Source organism: Lygodium microphyllum, chromosome 30 (assembly GCF_053477565.2).
Source record: "Lygodium microphyllum isolate KBCC chromosome 30, Lygodium_microphyllum_v1.1.10, whole genome shotgun sequence".
Lineage (NCBI taxonomy): Eukaryota > Viridiplantae > Streptophyta > Polypodiopsida > Schizaeales > Lygodiaceae > Lygodium > Lygodium microphyllum.
Genome location: NC_141164.1, coordinates 9,048,566 through 9,073,634, shown reverse-complemented (window position 1 = coordinate 9,073,634; position 25,069 = coordinate 9,048,566). Strand labels below are relative to the sequence as shown.

Sequence of the window (25,069 nt, the reverse complement as noted above, 5' to 3'; positions counted from 1 at the left end):
TATTTGCAAAAAGAAAAGCAAGAATCGCGGAGTCTTAGAGGACCAAAAACATCATCTAGTACTACAACTACAATTAGCCCTTGGACTGGGACACTACGGAGTAGCCCCACATCTTTAGGTGGATCTACAAGTGTTGTAAGTAAAGACAAAGGAAAGAAGAAAGTGTTGGATGGTAATGATGCATCTACTAGTCATTTGGGATTTGATGGAGATTCTAGTAGTTCAGAGAATTTAGATAATAAGCTTGGTATTTCTTCAGTCAAGACACCAAGTATATAGAGAGCACATAGTAATGTAAAGGCTCCACTGAGGGATCCAATGGTATACAGGTCTAGCAGGGTTAGATACCCTATGAAAAGATTTGGTTTTGAAGGTTATGCAACTCACCATTATGCTTATATGGTGAAGGTAGTTGAGGATGTTGAGCCCACTTGTTTTGAGGATGATGTTGATCATGCTCATTGGGATGCAACAATGAATAAGGAGATGGTTGCATTAGCCAATAAGACTTGGGATTTGGTCCCCTTGCCTAAGGGCAAGAAAGCTATTGGTTATAAGTGGCTTTACAAAGCCAAGCATAATGCAGATGGTTCAGCTAGCAGGTATAAGACTAGGCTAGTTGCAAAATACTATGCTCAAACATATGGCATAGATTATGAAGAGACATTCAGTCGAGTTGCTAGGATGGCAACTATTAGATGTGTGAATGCCTTGGCAGCAATCAAAGGTTAGAGTTTGAATCAAATGGATGTTAAGAATGCCTTCTCGCATAGTGGATTACAAGAAGAGGTGTATATGGAGCAACCAATAGGGTATGAGAATTTAGAGCATCCCACATATGTATGCAAGTTAAAGAAGGCACTCTTCTATGGGCTGAAGCAAGCACCTAGAGCATGGTCTGACAAGATCGAAGATTATCTTGTCAATATTGGCTTTTATATTTCTAATGTTGATCACTCACTTTATGTGAAAAGGGGAGATACAAGTTTGATCATCATAGTCATACATATGGATGACTTTATTATTATAGGTGATAGTGACAATGTGATTATTGAAGTTAAGGACTTCTTGAAGAAAAAGTTTGAGATGAAGGATTTGGGTGAGCTGAGATACTTTCTTGGTATTGAGGTGATCAAATGTGATGATGGTATATGGCTATCCCAAAGGCAATATGGCTTGGAAATGTGGTATGAAACCATGTAAGCCTCTTTCAGTACCATTGGAACAAAATGTGAAGTTGAGCGCTAGCATTGGGAATGAGATAGAAGACCTTACTATGTTCAAGTGGATAGTAGGAAGTTTGATTTACATGACTATTAGAATGCCAGTCTTGAGCTATGATGTTGCCCTTGTTAGTCAATTTATACAAATACCTAGAAAGCCTCATTTGGATGCAATTAGACACATATTGAGGTATGTGAAGTCCACTTTACATTATAGAATTTTTTATTAGGCAAGTAAGGATGTACATGTGTTTGGATACTCAGCTACAGATTGGGTTGGTAGCATGTTAGACAAAATATCTACCAGTGGCTTCATGTTTCCTTTGGTAGTGCAATAGTTACATGGAGCAACAAAAAGCAACCTACAATTGCTTTATTGAGTACAAAGGCTGAGTATAGAGGTACCGCTATAGTAGCATGTGAGGTGGTATGGCTGAAAAAGTTATTAGGTGATTTGGATGTGTAGGGAGATGGTCTAGTTGTCATTCACTATGACAACATGAGCAGCATACAGCTAGCTAGGAACCTAGTGTTCCATGCTAGAACAAAACACATTGAGGTGCACTACCACTTTGTGAGAGAGAAGGTACTTGTAGGAGAGATTGACTTGGTATATGTCAGCACACATAATCAGATAGCTAAATTTTCACAAAGGCATTGGGTGTAGAGAAGCTTTGAAACTTTTGAAGCTTACTTGGAATTGCAGAGATAAAGTTGAGCTTGAGGGGGAGTGCTGAGATATCAAGCTCAACATGTGCGGACATTGATGATAGACTGCCTAGCTAGATGGGTCTGCACATCTACACTTAGCACGCCTGTGGTCATTATGATCCTCACATGGCCACTGACTTATCACTTATTATATTTAGTTTGTTACACCTACCTACAGCCGGCATAGATATAGTGCCAGTCGACTAGTGCAGTCAGTTATGCACTATTTGACTTAATAGGCCATTTTTCTTTATGTTGTATCTTATCTATACTTTGTGTACATTGTATTGTGTGTGGAAGAAGAAGAAGAAACCAACAAGAAAACGTTTTGGCCTCCATCTCTCTTCTTGTGTTCTTGAGTGAGCTTCATCTTGTGTATACAATGTGTGTTTGGCGCAGCAGCTCAAGTAAGTCCCCCCACCACGCGATTGGCATTGACACTAATATAGCTAAGATCAAGGTTATTATGGAGCTTCCAGCTTCCACCAATCTGAAGGGTATTAAATGCTTTCTCGGGATTACTACCTATTATCGACACTTTGTTCTAAACTATGCTGCTATTGCTAGGCCACTTTATAAGCTTTTGGTTGTGTGGGAATGGATTGTTGAATGCCAAGATGCCTATGAGGCCCTAAAGAAGGATCTTGTCTCTACATCCATTTTACGAGCCCCAAATTGGACAATCGCATTCCATGTTCATATTGTTGCATCCAAAATTGTCATTGGAGCTGCTTTATGCCAACCTGGTGAACATAACATAGACTTTCCAATGAGCTTTGCAAGTAGAAAACTCACTCAAATTGACATGAATTATTCCATCATTGAATGGTAAGGTTTAGCAATGGTTTATGTGGTTAAGAAGTTTCGAAATTATTTGCTTGCCACTTCCTTCACGTTTTTTGTTGACCTCATCAAGCTCTACTTTATCTTGTGAACAAGCCTACTACATGCAAAATTGCCTAATGATTATTTCTTTTGATTGAGTTTGATTTCCCTCTAGTTATGCAAAAAGAAAAGCAACATTACATGGCTAATCACATGTCTTGCTTGACTAGTGTAGAAAAGGCAATAGGCATTGACAATAATTTAGGCAATGTCCATTTTTTTCAACTTCAACAAGAGGCCCAATTGTTCAAGGCTGACCTCACACCTTATTGGGCTGATGATATTGTTGTTATTTTAGAGAAGAAAATTCTTAAATGCCCCATTGAGAAGGCTTGCCTCACCTGCTTGTTGACTAAGACCTAACCCTATCATATGATTTTTGGTCCACTCTATTGGCTAGGGTAAGACTTCCTTCGATGACACATCTGTGAACATGACATGGAGTGTGTCCTCCAAGAGGCCCATGGAGGCATTGCTGGTGGATATTTTGATGGTCATGCTACAACACATAAGGTTTTATAGGCCCAATTGTGATGGCACACCTTATGCAAGGATGTGCCACATTTTGTTAAGCATTGTGATGAGTGCCAATGCATCAAACTTCCTATTCGCAGGACAAGTGGTGTTATCACCTTTCATTACTAAACAACCTTTTGAAAAATGGGGGATTGACTTTGTAGGACCTATCACTCTAGCTATCCAATATTCTCAAGCATGCTACATCATTGTGGCAACCAACTATATGACCAAATGGGCTGAGGCAAAAGCCACCTGCAAGAATGACGCTTGTACAACAACCAAGGTCTTGTGGAAATAAGTGATTTCTCACTTTGGTTATCCGATTGAGTTGGTTTGTGTTTAACGAACTCACTTTTTGAATGAGATCATTGAGCATTTGATCTCTGCCTTTCTAATTATCCATCACAAGTCATCTTTGTACTATTCTTAGGCGAATGGGTAATGACTAAGTTGAGTCCATCAAAAATATTTTGCTTAATGTTTTGACCAAGATTGTCTCTACTTCGCATTATGATTGGGATAACGAGATTATGACTTCCCTTTGGGCTTATCACACAACTTTCAGACTACAACTGGCCAGACTCCATTCCGACTCACCTATGGCACTAATGCTATTATGCCATTTGAGTTTCTAATCCCTAGTTATCGCATTGCAATACATGAGCATTGGGAAGGCACTATTGCTTGGACCAACCGCCTTGTCCATTTGGAACACCCCATTGGAGCTTATCTTTTGGCCACGCATGCCCTCCTTCCTAAAAAGACCCAACATAAGGGCTAAACATGTGCAACATTGTTCCTTTGATTAAGGTGACCTGGTACTCTTACATTCTCTTAAAGACCATAAGCAAAAATTGAAACTTCGAGGTCTTGGACCACATCGTGTTCATCAAATCAGCAAGACAAGAGATGTTGAGCTTGAGACCCTGGAGAAGGAAGGCATTGGACACTTCAATGGTAGTCATATTAAGCAGTATTACCCCCCCAAGCCATCTATCTAATCACAATAAGGCCACACCTTCAAAAATTTTCAATGAACACAAAAATTACAACAAGAGCCAAGCCATACCTTTGTCTATTCATCAAAAAACATGCCCAAAATTGACAAATTTGATTGGTTTGATTGGCCCCAATTTTCCCCCTGCAAATAAAAAGGACTAGCAAGCTTCCTAGCATTCTGGGGTAATAGGCAAAGGACTAGAAAGCTTCCTAGCATTCTGGGGTAATAGGCAAAGGACTAGAAAAGATGTCAGTGCAACACCAAAAAGAAAAAGACAAATAGACTAATTATGTACAAAGAAAATTCAAAGACAACTAGTCAAAGGGTGAAGAGGAAGGAAGGTAACACAACCACCAAGTGTAAAAGTTGGGGCTATACTCCAATTTCACAAATGCATCAAGGCCAAATAATCACATAAACCACACAAATAAGTGGTAATATCTATGAGTACACAGGGACTAGTAAAGCAACTAGCCACATGTAGTTTCTCCTCTATAAGAATCTTATTAAACAATGGATGGTGTTGTAGATTAGATGGCACTGCTAGGTCACGATCCCAAATGATGACATGGAATGAAACATTAGAGTGATATGTAAGGTCAACCTGAAGGTTACTAATGGCACACCATTCATTGCTTAGCAATTGTCATAAGACAACTACGAACATGACCGATCTGGGTGGCCATACCAGTGGCATAAGAAAGGACTAGAAGTTGTTCATTTGGCCATAAGGTCTATGATCTTAGCATCATGACCTTTGGTCACTATGGTATAAAAAGAGATGAAGTGGGAGTATTGGAGATGCTTCTCGAGAAGAGATTTGGACATACTCAGATTGCACAAGGAGACTCTTGTAGAATAGATGTTAATTCTCCTACCAAAGTGGGATTCCATCAAGTAGCAATTTCAAGTGCCTCATTCTTGATGAGTTCGAGATCAATCATAGCAAATAATTTGGCAAAAGGAGTGAAGATAGAGCTGAATTGGAGTATCCAACTTGTTGCTAAGGAATTGTCTTTTATGGCCAAGTGTACTCCCATGCTACTAAAAGAGCAACAAATAAGCAATGGTTTTAGAGTAGAAGGTGGATCTGGAGCGATGGAACTAATCTAAAGATGAGTGAGTACTAGTTCCTTGCATTCATATTGGATTTTGGCTTGGGCTACCTGATCCAACTAATGGACTAATCGAGAGAGAGTGGAAGAGGAGGATGCCTCATACGAGTCTAAGGATGCAAGAGAGAGGGTGGAGATAGAATCAATAGGTGGATTTAGAGCAAAAGATGGATATGGTGAGTTAGAGGGAGGTAATATAAGCAACTCCTTAGGAAGTGGTCATGCAAGTGGGCCAGAAAGGGATGGAGAATCTACCTCTACATGAGACAGCATGGCTGGGGGTCAAAATGAAGGAGAAGCACGTGGATAGGAAGTTTGTCACTTGGATCTGCTTGGAGCAACTACTATGGATGAAGGCCAAGGAAAAGTGACAAATAAAAATTTAGATCGCTTGGAAATCCAAATGTAAGCATTACCCTTGTAATAGCCCTAAGCCTCCAAGAGAGCACTTACCACCCAACATAAGGAAATTTTTGGCTTTGGAGGAGTCTTGCAACATTGAATTGGCTTCCTATGCAATGGATTTGAGAGTTGTGAAGATGGAGATGGGACTGGTAGTGGGAAGCGAGATCACCAAGGGAAGTTAGTAGACTTCTCATGTGCAGGTTTTGAGGCTCAACTAATCAAAGTAGCGTGGTGATGTTGGGCGAGCAATTGATGAAATAAGAAGCTGTGGGATTGAGGAGGGGTGGGATGAGGAGTTGGTGTTGGCCCTGCGGAGGAAAGATCCCCTGTACTGAAAGCAGAAACAACATGGGCACCAAAAATTTGCAATGTGATGCACTGATCAACATATTTGATGGTGTAGGGGAACTTGATGGTTAAAAGGTTGACCTAAGTGAAGTTCCTTTTCCACAAGAATATTAAAAAGAAGAGGGATACTCTCAATTGTAACAGTATACAAGAGCTTACATTTGCCCAATAGTGAGTAGGGTTGGCCACCATAGGGGTTAATAAGCTTAGTGTGAGTGGGTGTCAAAGTGGGTTGCCCCAAATGCATCCAAAGATATGGAAGGGTGTTGAAGTCAAAACTTTCATTAATGAGAGTGTCAATAGTTACCTTTCTAGCTACAGTCAACTAGATCCAAAGAAAGGCTCAAGGAATGACAGGGTCATTGTCGAGGTCAATTAAACAAATGGAAACAACCTGTACATTGAGAAGAGAAGAGGAGTTCTCCATGGGGCTAGGTGAAGTCAACTTGTGAGTGTTGTCCTTTTGTTCAAGTTTCTCATACCGTGTTTGTTCAGCCGCCATGACCACACTAATAGGAACATCAAGAGAATGCAGTTGAGACCACCATATGGAGTTTTGGAGCCCTAAGGTTTCATCAACTTACTAACTTGGAGAATATTCTCAACAAGTATCCTAAACTTGGGAATTTTGTGGCTAAATGTGGGCTAACAGACTATATTAGGGCAACCAATGGGTCCATTCACTTTGCCACTTGTTACAACTTTATTCAAAACTATGATTCTGGGACTAGAACTCGACTAGAACAAGTGTGATGAGATATTGGGTAGGAAAAGAACAAAAAATTGGGGAGGTAGCACTCACTTCCAAGCTAATAGAACAAGCCTTAGGTCTCTATCAAGGGTTGGGAAGGCATGGTTAAACCAAGAAAACTTGTCTAGTGGATGAGAGGTGGGATGCTAAGCCTAATGTTACTACCTATGGACTACTGTTTCCTGCCATTGAGGAGTTGGATCTTAGAGACACTGCACGAGTTTTCCACCACTTGTTTACCTACAACAAAACCAATACTTGTGCAGGGAGAATACCCAACGGCTTTATGGAAGACATCTTATCAAATAGGATACTTCATGAGGTTTTGAATAAGTTTTGGTTGGATCAAATTTGTGAATCCCTTGCAAGGACGCATGATACTCTTCCCAAAACTCCTAAAGGGAGGCTCATCACTGCTAAGGCCAAGCTATGCATGATAAATTACAACAATGCACTCAATAAGGCCATCACCATAGGCTTGGGACTCTCATAGCCATTATGGATGGCTCCCACATGGTCAAATGAAGGACAAAAGACCAAGGGAGGAATAGGACCCAAGTGTTGAGAAGTCAAGTTAGAAGATAGGTCAAAGGGGGAGTAAGAAAGGAAATTTCCAAAAAGAGCACCATGTAACCATCAAGGAGTCTTTGAAGGATGCATAACACATGAAGGAAGCTCTCCAAAAGAAAAAGGAGGATCTGGCCATAGCCATACAAGAAACATTCAATGAGGACACGAGGAGGAAGGAAGCCTCCATTTCACAAGGTGTTGAGAATAACAGGGAGATGAAGGAGTTGAGAGAACAATTGCAAGAAGGTGAGATTATGAGAAAAAGGGAAGAAATTACATGTGCTCAAGTTGCAAATCTTATGGTCCACCAACTAGAGGAGGAAGAGGCAAGGATAGCAACTCTCATTAGAGAGTTATCAAAAGCACATAAGACTCAAGCACAGATGAAGGTAGCCTTCATAGGACTACAAGATACAATCAAAACGAGTTTGACTGTTATTATCAATCAAGTGGAGGAGAAAGCTAACAGAGCTTATGAGGAGATGTTGCAGCAGCTACTCACAAACTTGGCACATTCCCTTCACAAGGAATTTTAAGCTTCATGCAACAACATATAAGCATGCACTATCATTACAGCAAGGGCTCTATCAGAAGGCCATTTGCACAATGTCATCCAGAAGCATAGATTATGTGGAGCAACTCAAAGCTAGGTTGGGAATTGATACAAGTGCCTTGGACACTTTTGATTAAAGCAAGGAGCTCATGTTATTGACCTCAAATCCAACTAGTAGCCAAATGATTGATCATTTGCATGACATGGGCTATAATGATCAAGAATTGAGAGATATCGGAATGGTGCACCCAACATAGCCATGTGACATACAACATGAGTCACTTGCTGAAGTCCCCATTGCAATAGAGCCTCTTGAGGACATGGTTCCAAACATGAGGAGGGAGTAATGGAGGAATCTCAAGAACCTCAAAGAATAAACCAGGCCAAAATTTCAACAACAATAGAAGTCAAAATACTATGCAGAGAGGGCCTATACAAGGTTCTTAAAAGGCATACCTGACATGGAATCTAAGGTCCAAGAGCACTTTGATAGGATGGTTCAGGTCCTATAGGCTACCCCACAGGATGTGCTAGAGTATCCAATTGACATGTAGGGAGTTGAAGAGCAAAGAGAGGATCTAGATGAGCCCATTAAGACCTATCATGAGAAGCAAAAGAAGGAGGAGACAATCATTTTTTATTTCAATGTCTATGAAGATGTCAAGTACAAAATACCCTTACCACTTAGCACCATGCAAAAGCTCATCAAGGTGGGAGAGAACATAGCCCGAAAGTGGTTGAAGAAATAGTACAAATTAGCTATGAATGCAGCTTATAGGATTCCCAAGGAGAAGAATAAGAGGGAGTATCTCACAAAGAAGCCCCAAGAGATGTGGAAGCTCCAGCCAGGGTGGAGATATCATATCCTCAAAGCAGATAAAATGGCCCATTTTGCATTTTGCTATTCTAATTAGAAGTCAAATATTCTCCATTGCCATTATCCAAGAAGGTATGGAAGAGATAATGATGCCGAGTTACATGGTAGATATAACTTTCCCAAAATTCCCAATATTAATGCTCCACATGAGAGTGAAATCTATCACTTCCAATTGCATGATTTGCTACCCTCTTTCAACAATTTTCTTAAATTGCACTCAAATTGCCCGAATCCCGCATTCATAGTTACTCGTAATTATCTCCGTCTCATAGTTAAGCTCTAAAAGCAGCCACCGACTCCATATGAGGATGGCTTGCTACCTCTATTCTTCAACATCTACATAGGGATTGACCACATTGTCATGGCAAGACTTCTTCTTCGAGCTATACCATTTCCATCTTACTGTGTGGACAAAAGATTTGTCCAATGTGCGCAGCCTTGCTATCGAGAATCACCTATTTACCTTTGAACCTTACTTAAGCCATATCTTTTGAGAAAATTGTATCTTTGACTCACCTTGTAGCCAATTGCCAAGGAGTGAATCATTTGTACATCTCCTTGAAAAAAAAATGAGCAAAAGCTCCATGATTAGTTAGGTGCACTCTTAGGTGCATCCAATCACTTTGATTGGCTGGCTCCGTCTCTAACCCCCTAGCCCTTCCCTCAGTCTCAGGGCACATCAAGGGCAAGACATCATGGGCTTGCTTTGGCGACCTATCACCTTGAGTTTTGCACCACCCAATAACAGTTCACCAACTAAGTCCTCAAGTGTGTGACAACAGTTCCGGCTTTTAGTTGCACTTGGAAGTGCACAAATCACTGCACAAGTAAGTTAGACACACCCCTTAGGGAGGGCACAAGTTGGATTGTAGGTTCTTGCAAAGGACCATTTCAAGAATTGAAGAACCATCAACATCAGTGGCCTCTACATCCTCCTCAATGTTCCATGATTTCTTCTTCAGTAGAGCCATCATTGATCCTTCATGTTACCATCATTTTCCATCATTGAGCATCGTCCTTTCGACATCATCTACATCATCAACAAGAGCATCATTTTCTTCTATACTAGGTCTTCATTATTGGGCACATCATTCTTCATCAGCAAAAGTTATTCATCTATAGCATTGATTCCACCATCAGGACTACTTCTTGATCGGTTGTTTCCAGTATCTTGTGTATTCAGTGCAAGCTAAAGCATGCTACCTACAACGTGGTTGCCATGGGACTTTGGCACTCGTCTAAGGGAAAAATAATATTAATATTATTTTAAGAAAGCTGCAAAAGTGCAAGTGTGGGTTACTATTTTTTTGAAGGATTATAATTGTGTGGAGCTTTAGTGTATTATTTTTGGGCACTTGTATTCCACTCATTCATGGACACTAAATTATCATAGATATATTGTTTTGTGAGAGCATGCATGCATATTGTATTTATCACTCGCAATTGTATTTGTCACACCTGCAACTATTGCATGGGTTGTGCACATGTATTTGTGATTAGATTAGCATGGGCTTGGTCCAATTAGGCTAAGGTACAAGCATGCAATTGATATTGACTAGCCTAGAACCCACAAAGTGGGTAGGATGCCCAAGAGAGGGTGCACACCCTGATTCACAATTGTGGAAATCCTAAATGTAAAAGGGGTGCAAATCCTAACTCTAATTCAATAAGAGAATCGTGAGTGTTGACCTAACCCTAACCCTAATTCTTAGTCGATACAAGGGTGGGAGGTCTTAGTTGTATGGACCTTTTTGGCACGTTCATGTTACAAAAGCTTTGTCAGTGCAACCACTCAATCTTTCTACTCTGTCATTTTGCTACCATTGTGTTGAGAGTGAATGAGAGAGAGTGAGAGAGTGAGAGATGTGTTGAGTGAAGGACTATGGGAAGATGAAGCTCTTCATCATCTTCTTTATTTTTTCTTCTTCTCTATAGACTAGTTTTGCGACCTATTGGTATGCTTGGTGGTGGATGCAAAGGAGCGATGGCATTGGATTGTGTTGCTTGGATCATGGAACCATCTTTGAGCCTTTAAGCTTTCGGATTGCAATGTGAGAAGGTAAGTTGGTGAGTTCGCTACACCTCGGAGCTAGTCTTGTGCTCTTGCTTTCTTGGTTTGGAGAGAAGAATGCTTGGTTAGTTAGAGTGGAGTGTTAAGAGACAAGATGAGAGATTGTCATCGAAGTGAGTTGCGACTTCGGAAACAATAGAAGTCCGTCCAAAGTCCCGAGTGTTGGTGCACTTGGCTCAATAGATTGATACACAATTATACTATTAAATATTAATAATAAATAAATAAATAAATGCATTACATGCTTGAAGTTCAACAATTAGAATTTAACCAAATAGACTTGATAGTTTGACTAAGTCCCTACTTTTCATTTTATCCAACATACATTACAAATTCCAAAATCACCTAACTTTCTATATGACCTAAACTGCTCTCCTCAAAGATCTTTTAGTCATGGCTTTCCCAAATGGACTGAAGTACTACTATTCTAATCTTCTGGAGTCCCATTGCCTATAGCATTGTCATGCAAACTACAAAGTCCAAAAATGCAAAACTTCATGCTAATCAATTTATGATTGGGAAACCCTAGGTAAGGAAGGATACTTCTACAAATATTAGTTACCAAGCCTGAACACATGACAATTTCTTCATTTCCAAATGCGCATGTTTGTTGACTACCCTCCAAGCAAAGAACTTTCCTTATGGTAGACTTAAAGACCAAATATCCCTCATCATCTCATGAAATAACTCCCCAGAAACATTGATTCCCTATCATCTACTTACTAGGCCCTTTGCACCTAGATTCCATTGGCGTGTTTCTGATTCCCTATAATCTACTTACTAGTAGGCACTCCACACCTAGATTCTACTAGTGCTTCACACCAGTGTTCTTTTGGTACTTCGCACCAAGGTTTGAAGGACCGATGTCAATAATAATTAGAGGATTTCATGTCTCAATGCACGTTTCATGTGGCAAGAAGGTTCATGGGTGGTTGACCCATAAAAAAGTCAATTTATATGTATATATTTGTGTAATTTATATGTGTCCTATTTTTTATCTCATAGCACCATTTTTCTCTTCCCTCTCTTATTTTCTCTCTCGTCTCTCCTTTGTTTTTTGCTCTCTTGTCCCTTCTTCTTCTTCTTCTTCTTCTTCTTGTGTGTGTGTGTGTGTGTGTGTGTGTGTGTGTGTGTGTGTGTGTGTGTGTGTGTGTGTGTGTGTGTGTGTGTGTGTGTGTGTGTGTGTGTGTGTGTGTGTGTGTGTGTGTGTGTGTGTGTGTGTGTGTGTGTGTGTGTGTGTGTGTGTGTGTGTGTGTGTGTGTGTGTACACATATGTATATATGTATATGTGTGTTTAATACATGTGTTTCCATTAGTGTGGTCTCATAAGTATGTGTGTCCTCTCTCAACCTCTCATCATTTTTCTCTAGTCTCCTTTCCTTTTTTTCCCAAGTTCCCTATCCCTCACCTTTCTTTACCTCATATGTGTGCATGTTGTATACATATGTGTATATGCATATGTGTATCTATGTGTTTAATATATGTGTTTTCATTTGTGTGGCCTCATAATTGTGTGTTTTCTCCCAAGGGCTCCCAAGCATATGTGGCACAAGGAGGAGAAGTTTGGTAATGAAGAAATAAAGAGGGCTTTTCTTGAAGGGTGAGTGGGGATTATATTTATTTTCTCTCTGTCAATTGAATACATTTACACACACACACACACTCTCTCTCTCTCTCTCTCTCTCTCTCTCTCTCTCTCTCTCTCTCTCTCTCTCTCTCTCTCTCTCTCTCTCTCTCTCTCTCTCTCTCTCTCTCTCTCTCTCTCTCTCTCTCTCTCTCTCTCTCTCTCTCTCTCTCTTAATTGAACATGGGATATGGAAAGGTGGAAAGGTGAGTCTTTAAAGAATTGTATGTGGCGACACACACACACACACACATGAATTTTTTAAAAAAATTAAACATATGGAATGATACAATAGTTTAATAGTTAAATATGTGCATACAAGATATGCATACTCTAAAAACATCCACAAAATATACATGCACTAAAAAAATAGTTGAATTTAATTTTTTTAGTAAACATATGGTATGAGATAATAATTTTAGTGGTTGAGCATATTCGTGAAACGTATGCATACTCTACAACCACAAGCGAACACACATAGACTATTAAAACACATGAACAATACATACATGTACACATGCATACATATGTGCGAACATGTACATACATGTATGCATATATACACAAATGTACATGCATACATCTCATACACACATAGACATATGAGTGAGAACAAATGCACAAAGAGAGAGAGTGGAGGAGAGAGAATGGGTACACATCTATAAAATACGCATTTATAAACATGCATATGTACATGCATGCACACATCCACACACAAATATATATACATATTTAAAACAAGGAGAGAAAATAAAAAATGACGAGACAAAGAGAGAGGACACACATTTACAAAGACAACACAAATAGATACAAATGTATTAAATGCACAAATGCAAACATACATAAACACACATGTGTGTGTGTGTGTGTGTGTGCGTGCGTGCGTGCGTGCGTGCGTGTGTGTGTGTGTGTGTGTGTGTGTGTGTGTGTGTGTAGGGACACTAAGAGAGAGGACACACATTGACAAAGACAAGACAAATAGGTACAAATGTATTACACACATGCATGTGTGTGCACGTATATATGTGTGTGTGTACATAGACTATAGAAAAAATAAGATAAGATAAAAAGAAAAAATTATATGTGTGTATATCTTTCATATACACACATACACACACAAAAAGAGAAAGAATAAGATATAATTAATATTTAATTATTGTGTAATTACTTTATTATTTATATTTATTATACTCTAATCTACATGTTATAATTATAATTATAATTTTATATATATATATATATATATATATATATATATATATATATATATATACATTCAATAATATAAGAAATATTGTTGGGTGTGGGTGTGTGTGTATGAGAGAAAAGAAAAAAAAAATCCTTAGTATAATTTACGGATTCTCAAATTTATATAATGTTGTAGGCTTAGTGTGTGAAGATAATGTGCATGCCATGATAGGCTCAATGTGAATAGAAATCACCATTAAATGTGTTTGTCTTTGAGAAACTTAGTGAAACGGTCATAAGGGTTCTTTGGAGATATAGTTAAAGCTTGATGGTATTAATGTTCGTCTTCCACTTCCTATATATCAGTGAGTGCCACATCCTTATATATTATATTTTCATGCAATCAAACATTGTATGAGTCTAAGTTACCAAAGCTTTCGAAGTTCGACTTATGTTCCTTATATCAACTTCCCATGAACCAACCCTCTTGCCACATCAAGCGTGCTTTCGAGCCCTAGTGAGAACACCAGCGTGAAGCAAGGGGTGAATCTAGACATAGAGCACCTAGTCTATATGGTGTGTGTTTTTTAATAGTATATGTACATTTGTGGATGTTTTAGAGTATATACATATTAGATGCATGTTTTCAACCATTAGACTATCATTTCATCTAGAAAATTATTGCACACATTGTATACACATGTTTAACCTTTAAAATATCATTTTATTTCATATCTTCAATTAGAAAAGAAATTCTTCTCTCTAGGGGAGAGAGACAGAGACCTAGTGACTTTTCAAAGACTCACCTTTCCCCTTTTCATTATTAAACCACCTTTTTAAAAACTCCTCTTTATTTCCTTAGTATCAAACCTCTCCTCATGCCACATAGGCTTGGGGGTTTTTCTTCTTGGTTCTATGTCACCCAAGCAAACCTGTAAATAATAAATAGTAGATATAAAATATGGTAAAATGGTTGGAAGTGAACCATTGTTTGTTTCTATAATGTAATGTAAAGATGAGATCATTTTCCAAATATTGTAATTGCTCACTTGAAATAGTTAGTCATCTTGAGACAACAAAACCTTATCTCTCATGGTGCTATTATGATTTGCATCTCCCCATATATAATTGCTAAGGATATATTTAGGTTTGTATTAATGGGCATCTAGTAGGAACATCATATATCCTTCATGCTTAAAGTCTCCAAATAACTATAGATTTACTACATAGGTAGTGGCACCCTAATGAGACTTTGCCCTACCTTCTCCTTGTTTGAAAACTATTGGTGATACAGTGAAATTATTGTGTTGCCATTTGTTGCTATGGTGGGATAAAGGCTCTATGTTGCATGATAATCATCTTTAGTAGCTCGTTCACATGCTAAGGCCTTTTTACAACTTAGCATTAACTTGGATATACATAAATATGTCCAATATTACATTTCTATAACATTATCATATACAGTATTTAAAAATATTGTTATCAAATGCATTGATTAACATTCTCTCTCATGTTAATAATAATCATTACTATATATGTGATTAACAACATTAATATAACAATAGTAATGATTATGATCATTAATATAAATAACTAGCGATTGCACTACATACTTGCACCAATATATGCAAAAGTGTACTTCAATTAATTGACATTTTATCTAAGAAAATGCACAATGAATGAGTTTTGAATAAGCATCATCACAAAATATAGCAAAAAGATGGAAACCAAAAGCATGTTCTCATTAAGTCCAAAAAGCTCTTCTATATAAAGGAGAAGCATACCATATAATACACTTACACATGCACATGCACATGCACATGGATTGCTTATACCCACACCCTCATGCACACACCCATATCCATCTCCCAACTGATTTTAGATTGATTAAAGACATATAAATGATGATAATTAAGGCTCAATTTGCCTTGTGTGTATGTTGTCTTGTTGATTTCAAATCTACAATCTTAATCAATTCCATAAGATGGATGAGTTCTAAGAAAGGTGCACCTTGGAAATACAAAACAAAATCTATAGGGAATAACAATGGGACGTAAATTAGCAAGATTACACATGATGATTTGCCTTCGACATGGTTAATTAGTGATAGCCATGTCTACTTTGAGGACTCAAAAGTGATATAGCAAGCTAAGAATGCCAAGTTGAATGTTATGGTAGGACTCAAAGCTACAATGTGGGACCACAGACTCATGCAATGGTATGCTAATTCACAATATTGAATGTTTTATATTTATATTTGTGTGTGTGTGTGTGTGTGTGTGTGTGTGTGTGTGTGTGTGTGTGTGTGTGTGTGTGTGTGTGTGTGTGTGTGTGTGTGTGTGTGTGTGTGTGTGTGTGTGTGTGTGTGTGTGTGTGTGTGTGTGTGTGTGTGTGTGTGTGTGCGTGCTTTTCTAAGGGCCCATCCACTTCTCCTTGAAGGCCCATGCATGTGGCATAATCTAACTCTCATAGAGGACATAGCGATGAGGTAGCAATGGTGCCATCAATCCACTTGGGTTGTTTCGAGATGTGGTAGCTAAGGATAAAGAACTGGAGGGAGGAGGGAGTGAGCTTGGGGTGAGTAATCATGGCAAACTAAAGCTCATAGACGAAGTTGAAGCGACTCAAGGTATGCAAGTCATAGGACCTAGTGACATGTATGGCGCAGGGGAGGTTACCTCAAACTTGGCCGGTTGGCAGCCATGGAAAAAGTTGATCCTTACATTGGCCACATCCACTGTTGAGATATCGAGCTCCACTCGTGATACGCTAGGGTGACCGTTGTGTATTTATGTCACCGACTTGTCAGTTGCAGATGCGGTTGGTACACCGCCCCTGAATAATAGCTACATGATAGCTATCCTTATCTACTCTAGTTCGTGGCTCAGTTAGTATGCCACCTTAGTTAGTTGAGTTTGGTTTGAGACCCATATCTAGGGTTCTTCTATTTCTTTGTACTTGAGTTCTTTTGGCTTACACAACTAAGAAGAGGAAAACTGTTTTCAGCCTCCACCCTTGTGTGTCTTCCCCCATTGTGCAAGCAAGAAAGCTTCAAGCGAGACTCCTTTCTTCTCTCCCACAATCTTGACATGGTATCAGAGCCTTGTTCGTGGTAAGGAGCTCAAGAAAGCAAGCCAAGCTCGCGGTGGTCTGGTAAGAGGAGCAGTGTTGCTTTCATTTCCTGTTTTGGGAGCAGATCTCTGCAGGTAGCACAGCCGGAAATTGCAGGAGTGCATTGTCTCAGGTTGAGACGCCCTTCGCGGTGAAGCAAGAGGGCAGTATATGCTGCGGGAGAGGGCTTTAGCCCATGGCGACCTTGTTTTTTTGATTTGAGGCCATTTCGGGGCCTGTTTTGCAGACGGAAGTTTTCTGCACGCACTCAAGAAAAGGCCCAGTTTTATGCTGTGCGACCACTGTTCTACAGGTCGGTGAAAAGTTACTGTAGAAATTGCATCGTATGCTTGTGCGCAGAGACATTGGGAGTTTCAGAATCATCCTTGGTTCCTGTTTATGCAAAATCGTCACTAGGAAGTGACTGTGTGGTCAAATACCACTTTCGCCAGTTTTGCAGATTTGCCCTTGTGAGGGTGAAGCTGTGTTTTTTGCAGTGACAGAATTTCTTGCAGTATTCTGTAATGGCGTCTGATTCTCTTTCACAGATTGTCACTGAAAAGCTTGACAAGAACAACTTCCAGGCATGGAAGTTTAGAATGACGAATTTCCTTATGGGAAAAGGATATTGGGAATTTGTTGCAGGAAATGAAGAAGAACCAGTTCTTCCTGATGTTCCCAATCAACAACAAATGCAGGCATTTAAAACATGGCATGAGAGAGCCAGGAAAGTTATGTATTGGCTGTCTATCAGTATTTCAGACTCTATGATTGTGCATATTCAGGATGCAAGTACGCCAAAGGAGGCATGGGATACTTTGTCAAAAATGTATAGCACAAATACGCAAGCCAGGAAAATGCAGCTCAAGCAAGAGTTGCATAATGTGCAAAGAGAAAGTATGAGCATCAACGACTACCACATGAAGGTGAAGAAGATTGCAGATGCACTTGCTTCCATTGGGTCGCCAGTGGAAGATGATGATTTAGTTTCCGTGACCTTGAATGGTCTAGGAAAGGATTATGCACAGTTTCGGACATCCATTTCAGTTCGTGAAAGATTTCCTGATTTTGAGGAGTTGATTGCTCTTCTAATTTCTGAGGAACAGAGAAATGGTGGTGCATCTTCTTCAGGAGGAACTTCAAAAGAAGCTGTCTTCTACTCAAATGCTGGAAGAGGTAGAGGCAGAGGTAGAGGAGGCCGATTTGGAGGCCGTGGCAGAAATCAGAATATGCAGCAAACTCAAGAAAACCAGTCCTATGGAGGAGGACGTGGTAACTCTAGAGGCAGGGGGAGCCAAAGAGGTCGTGGTGGATGGCAAAGAGGCCAAAATGCAAACAGTAATGTTGAATGCTACTATTGTGGTAAAATGGGTCATATGGCTAAAGACTGCTATAAAAAGCAGAATGACATCATGAATGGAAAACTGCAACAAGGGAATTATGCATCTTCTAGTAGACAGGGTGATGACAGAAATGAGCATTTGTTCATGGTGCAGCACATGAACAATTCTATGACAAGTGCAGAAGAAAGCAATGATGTATGGTATGTTGACTCAGGTGCATCAAACCACATGACAGGTCATGCAGAATGGATGGAGGATGCAAGGAAAATGAAAAAACCAAGATTTGTGGAGACTGGTGATGATACTGCACATCCTATTGTGCAGATTGGAAAAATTCCATTGTCTATGCAGGATGGGAAAAAGAAATACCTGTCCGATGTATTTTATGTCCCGAATATCACCAAGAATCTGGTTTCTGTTGGTCAAATGGTTGAACAGGGCTTGCAGGTCAGATTTAATCCTCATGGATGCTTTGTTGAGGATATGAAAAATAAAGGTCGCTTGATAGCAAAAGGAAAGAAGAAGGGCAGAATGTTTACATTGGATGCAGACATGTCTGAATTGAGTGCAGCAATGTTTGCACATGGGACCGGTGTAGTTGCAGATATTGATATCTGGCATAAACGCATTGGTCATGTTAATGTACAGCGACTTAAATCAATGCAGGCCCAAAATATTGTTGCAGGATTGCCCAAATTCAAGGTTGTAGAAATGCATAAGGTATGTGAAGCCTGTCAGTTTGGAAAACAGGCAAGGAAACCATTTTCTAGACATGTTCAAGAGAGTAAGAAGCCATTGGAATTAATCCACTCTGATGTGTGGACTACTAAAGCTGCATCTCTTGAAGGCTGTCATTATTTTGTCAGTTTTATTGATGACTATAGCAGAAAAGTTTGGGTGTATTTTATGAAAAAGAAAAGTGAAGTTTTTGGGCATTTCAAATCTCTTAAAGCTATGGTTGAAAAAGAAACAGGTCTGCAAGTAAAATGCCTAAGGTCAGATGGAGGGGGAGAGTACCTCTCAAATGAGTTTGCAAGGTTCCTGCAGGAGCATGGCATAAAGCAGCAATATTCATGCAGTCATACCCCACAGCAAAATGGAATTGCAGAAAGAAAAAACAGACATATTGGAGAGGTGTCTCGTGCCATGCTCAATGAAAAAGACCTGCCAGATTTTTATTGGGCTGAAGCAGTTGCTACAGCAGTCTACATAATGAACAGGACTCCCACTGCAGCAATACATGGAATGACTCCAGAGGAGAGGTATACTGGTAGGAAACCAGATATTTCTCATTTGAAAATTTTTGGTTGCATTGCCTATGTACATGTGCCAGATGAGCTGAGATCCAAGTTGGATCCAAAAGCTGAGAAGTGCATCTTTATTGGTTACTCTCTGCAGCAAAAAGGGTATAGATGCTATAACCCTTCTACTCGTAAGTTTACAGTGAGCAGAGATGTTGTTTTTGATGAGATGAGTAGCTGGTATAGACCAGTAAATGTGATTGATGATGAAGATGCACAAAATGGTAATGCTACACAGAATTCACAGCAGCAGTCACAAAATATTAGTGGACCTGGAGCGTCCTCTAGCAGTGGTTCACATTCTTCGCCATGGACAGGTAGTTTGAGATCAGGAGAATCTTCTCAAAGCAATGCAGATAGTGGTATGCAGGTATCACGAAAAGGAAAAGAGAAGGTTGATCAGCCCATGTTTGATGTGAATGCAGGTCACTCTTATGTGGATGGTGAATCCAGTGGCTCAGAACAGAGCATTGATGATAAGTTGGGTATTCCTTCTATTGTTACACCTGGAGTAAGGAAGACCAGGGATGTTTTGAGAGCACCTGGGAGTGAACCTACTTTGCGCAGGTCTACAAGAGCTAGGTATCCTGTGGATAGGCTGAAATATGATGGATTTACAGCCATTCACTATGCATATATGGTCAAAGTGATACAGGAACCAGAACCCACATCTTTTGAGCAAGCCATGGGAAAAGAAAAATGGGAGAAAGCCATGGATGAAGAAATGGATGCCTTGGAAGCAAATGCTACATGGGAGTTAGTACCTTTGCCTAAAGGTAAGAATGCAATTGGCTGTAAGTGGGTTTATAAGGTGAAGCACAATGCTGATGGTTCTGTGAACAGATACAAGGCAAGATTAGTAGTCAAGGGGTATGCACAAACATATGGCATTGACTATGAAGAAACATTTAGTCCGGTTGCAAGGATGGCAACCGTAAGAGCAGTCATTGCTATGGCTGCATCAAAGGGATGGTCTTTACATCAGATGGATGTAAAGAATGCCTTCTTGCATGGTGATTTGCAAGAAGAGGTCTATATGGAGCAGCCACCAGGTTATGTGCATGCTGTTCATCCTGAGTTTGTTTGCAGGTTGAAGAAAGCCTTGTATGGCTTGAAGCAAGCACCTAGAGCATGGTCTGACAAGATAGGACAGTATCTTGTCACTATTGGCTTTCAGATTTCCAAGGCAGATTTTTCACTTTATGTGAGAAAAACAGAGAAAGGTATTATGCTGCTTGTCATTTATGTTGATGATTTGATTATGACAGGTGACAGTGATGAAGATATCCTTCATGTGAAAATGCTATTGAAGCAGAAGTTTGAGATGAAGGATTTGGGAGAGCTGCGTTATTTCTTGGGCATTGAGGTGATTAGATCACCAAGTGGGATACAGCTCTTGCAGAGGCAGTATGGATTGGACATGCTGTCCAAATATAGGATGACAGGCTGTAAGCCTATTTCAGTTCCTTTGGAGCAAAATGTGAAGCTGAGCACAGATGCAGGTGAGCTTCTAGAAGACCCTACTATGTACAGACGCATAGTAGGAAGTTTGATTTATATGACTATTACCAGGCCAGATTTGAGCTATGCTGTTGGATTGGTAAGTCAGTTTATGCAGGCTCCAAGGAAACCACATTTGGATGCGGCTAGACGCATACTTAGGTATGTGAAGTCCACATTGCAGTATGGACTATTTTATGAGACTGGGGTTCAGATACAGTTGCATGGATACACTGATGCTGATTGGGCTGGTAGTATTTCTGATAGACGATCTACCAGTGGATATGTATTCTCTTTTGGGAGTGCTGCAGTCACTTGGAGCAGCAAGAAACAGCCTATAGTTGCCTTGTCGAGCACAGAGGCTGAGTACAGGGGTGCAGCAATGGCTGCATGTGAGGTAGCTTGGTTGCATAAGCTACTTTATGATATGCATCAGTCTACAGATGGGCCAGTTGTCATTTATTGTGACAACATGAGTAGTATACACTTGGCAAATAACCCAGTCTATCATGCTAGAACAAAGCACATTGAGGTGCATTATCACTATGTGCGAGAGAGGGTTTTACTAGGTCTTATTGATCTAGTTTATGTCAGCACAGAGGATCAGGTAGCTGACATATTCACGAAGGCATTGGGCGCAGAGAAGCTGCGCAAGTTCAGAGACCTGCTTGGTGTGCAGGAATTGGGATTGAGCTCGAGGGGGAGTGTTGAGATATCGAGCTCCACTCGTGATACGCCAGGGTGACCGTTGTGTATTTATGTCACCGACTTGTCAGTTGCAGATGCGGTTGGTACACCGCCCCTGAATAATAGCTACATGATAGCTATCCTTATCTACTCTAGTTCGTGGCTCAGTTAGTATGCCACCTTAGTTAGTTGAGTTTGGTTTGAGACCCATATCTAGGGTTCTTCTATTTCTTTGTACTTGAGTTCTTTTGGCTTACACAACTAAGAAGAGGAAAACTGTTTTCAGCCTCCACCCTTGTGTGTCTTCCCCCATTGTGCAAGCAAGAAAGCTTCAAGCGAGACTCCTTTCTTCTCTCCCACAATCTTGACATCCACGCCTTGGCTCATATCCACCAACCCAATCCAAGTTCTTTACTCCTAGTTTGGCCTATGTTAGATGTATCAACAATATAATCAAGCAAGAAAGGATACCCATGAGACATGGAGTAGATCATGAGTTCATCATGATCATCTAGCTACTAATGTCCACCAATGCATGAGTTGACTAACTAAGCATCAATCTTAGTCGCTTTGAATGCCCATGTAGCATGATATTCCACTAGTCCATGAGTTCTATACACACCTATTCTACCATGTATGCAACTATGTTGCTCTAGTCATGAAGTTCTTGTACCACCTTAGGGAAGATGTCCCATCTTGCCTCCTCTTGCACTAGTCACCCTTAGGGAGGGTATGGCACCAACACATCTATACTCTAGCATTGGCTTCATACACACATATTGCTCATGACATCTCTTTGGTGCCTTGGAAGGTCCTATCATCAACCCCTCATGGACACATGAGAGAGAGAGAGAGAGAGAGAGAGAGAAAGAACTATTTGGGTGCTAGCTTGGATGGTAAGGTATGCCTAGGTGGTGCCTCCAAATGGCAAACATGGTAGTAGTTCTAAGAGGCAAATGTGGTAGATATGACAACTATTCTAGGCCAAGCAAGCAGTGACTCCATGTGGTAGCACATGACGTGTGGCATGGGTTGTTCCAGGCCAAGCAAGTTGCAAAATATGGCAAGTAATACCTTCTATAAGCCATGAAATGGCATTGTAGGTAGCTATTGCTGGCGGGTGTTGGGCCGAGGGGAGGAATGAATGAGAAGGAGAAGAGGTCAGAGAAGATGATCTAGAGGTGCGAAGGAGGTGGGAGGTAAGAGAGATGAGGAGGGTGAGAGAGGGGCGATGGAGATGGGAGAAGAAGGGGGGGGCGCCGGGGGAAGGGGGATCAAGAACGACAAAGCACCCACATCGTTTAGAGCAATTGTTAGGACACGTATGCGTAGTGTAGGAAGCCAAGTTCAATTCCCAAGGATAAACTAGTGGATTTGCTCTACCTATCTATGAGGGTATCTATCTAATAACCTGCCATAAATGGCATCTCTTTTTTCTTTAAAGAGCGATGAAGAAATTGAGAGAAAGGGTTTTTCAAGATGAAAAAAATGATTTTTGCTTTTATATACAGGATGGATATGATTGTTGAGTATACATGATGGATGTGATTCTTGAACAACGAAAGACTTCATTCATGGAGGCGAGAAATTCATTTTTCGTTCGATGCTCGTTAATTGCACATGTTTCTTTGATGTAAATCTTTTGTCAACAGTTTTTTAATAAATTGTGTTTTTATGTCGTGGCCTCAAAAGTTTTGTACTTGCTTACAGGTTTCTAGTAATAACAATAATAATAGAAATATATCACCCTTTTTGTATTTCTTGAATATCAAAGTTCAAACCTCTCCCGTGCTGGCCACGTGGGGGGGGGGGTTTTGGTTTGAGACTCACGCAAGCAAACTTTGGAATAGCTCGATGGAGTTTTTTGAATGTGACCTTTGAAATGAGCGGATTGGCCCATGAGAGGACTGGACTGGACGTGTGGAAAAGAAAAAGGAGTGGAGAAGAGTCTTTTGTGGAATCATTGGAGATGTGACTTTTGTGGCGGAGTTGCGCGCGCGTATGCAGTGGCCTGGGCGGCGGCACAGGCTCGGAACAAGCACAGGATGGCGCCGTCGCAGCCCAGGAAAAAGCAGCAGAGGAGGCTGAAATTAGCGCCAAAGCTTTTGCAAAGCCAGGGGTCCACAAGCACGGACGCCAGGGCCACCACGCCGAAAAAGCAGGCCAGAAGCGTCCAAGCCAGGCAGCCGGCGACGGCCCCGCCATCCCTCCACCTGCTCAGCGAGGCGGCGAGACAGGCGGCGGCGCGCCACATTCCGCAGGCGAAGGCCATGCCCGCAGGCACCAGATACAGGACCTCTCTCGCCAGCTGTGGCCCCGTCACGGTGATCGCCCAGGCGGCCGCGTACGCCGCCCCGGCCACCGCGGCCGCTCTCCGATTTTCTGCTGCGGTCGCCGTGCCCCCTTCCGCATATCCGACGCAGGCCGCCACCAGCGCCAAGGAGCAGCACCCGGTCGACGCCACATCCAGCGCGTAGTACAGCGCAGCAGGAGCGACACAGTGGTGCATCAGCCCCCCCACGCTCATCACGCCGTACCACAGGAACGCGCAGCCCCACGCCAGCTCGCCTCTTTTGCCCTTCCCTGACATGGCCCTCGGAAGAAGGTAGCTCGCATGCCAGAAGCCGATCGCGATGCCCAGCGCACAGAATATCGAAGCCGCAGGCCACATCAAGATCCACTCCTCCGATGACGGTGCGCCGTGGAATAAGGCCTGCGCAATATCGAGCGAGTGTTTATGATATCACCTCGGATAAGGGGATCGGGCAAAATTGACTCTGCGAATCTCATGATCTCTGTAAAGATACACGCACCTTAAGAGAAACCCAGGGTTTCGGGCACAGCTCCTCCACGCTTGCAGGTAAGAACTTCGTCCACAGCCGCTGCATCCATGGCTGACTTTGCACGATACTATACAGGGCAGGGAAAAACTCTCTGGCTAACGCACCAGACATTCTGGGAAGAGAGTCTCAGACAAGCATGGCGGCGAAGCCTTGAAAAACGTAACGCCCGAAAGCCAAAAAGGAAGAAAGGAACACAACGGGCGTCCAAATATGAAAATTTAAGACCACGTAGGTAGTGCCAAGTGGTGGTCGTGTACGCATCGTCCTAGGTTAAAGCCAAAGCCCCTTTTGCCCAACCTACCCAAACCTCACAAGTTGGATTAGGCTGTACCAACGCTCCACTAGAATATATGTATGCATTGACAAATACCAGCGAGCGTAAACAGCTTGGCCTCACCTTCACTCTACTGAACAATATCAATTTACACTAGCATTCCTATGCAC

The 25,069-nt window shown here is 41.1% G+C and overlaps 1 protein-coding gene across 1 annotated transcript; it reads right to left on the bottom strand.

Annotated features, from left to right (window-relative positions):
- Positions 1–23,622: 23,622 nt before the first annotated feature.
- LOC148009538 (uncharacterized) lies at positions 23,623–24,843 on the bottom strand. The gene is made up of 2 exons (XM_087672736.1): positions 24,596–24,843; positions 23,623–24,495 (listed from the first exon to the last, which is right to left on the bottom strand). The coding sequence occupies exons 1-2, from the start codon at positions 24,734–24,736 to the stop codon at positions 23,743–23,745; spliced, it is 894 nt and encodes a 297-aa protein (XP_087528862.1). The 5' UTR covers positions 24,737–24,843; the 3' UTR covers positions 23,623–23,742.
- Positions 24,844–25,069: the final 226 nt, after the last annotated feature.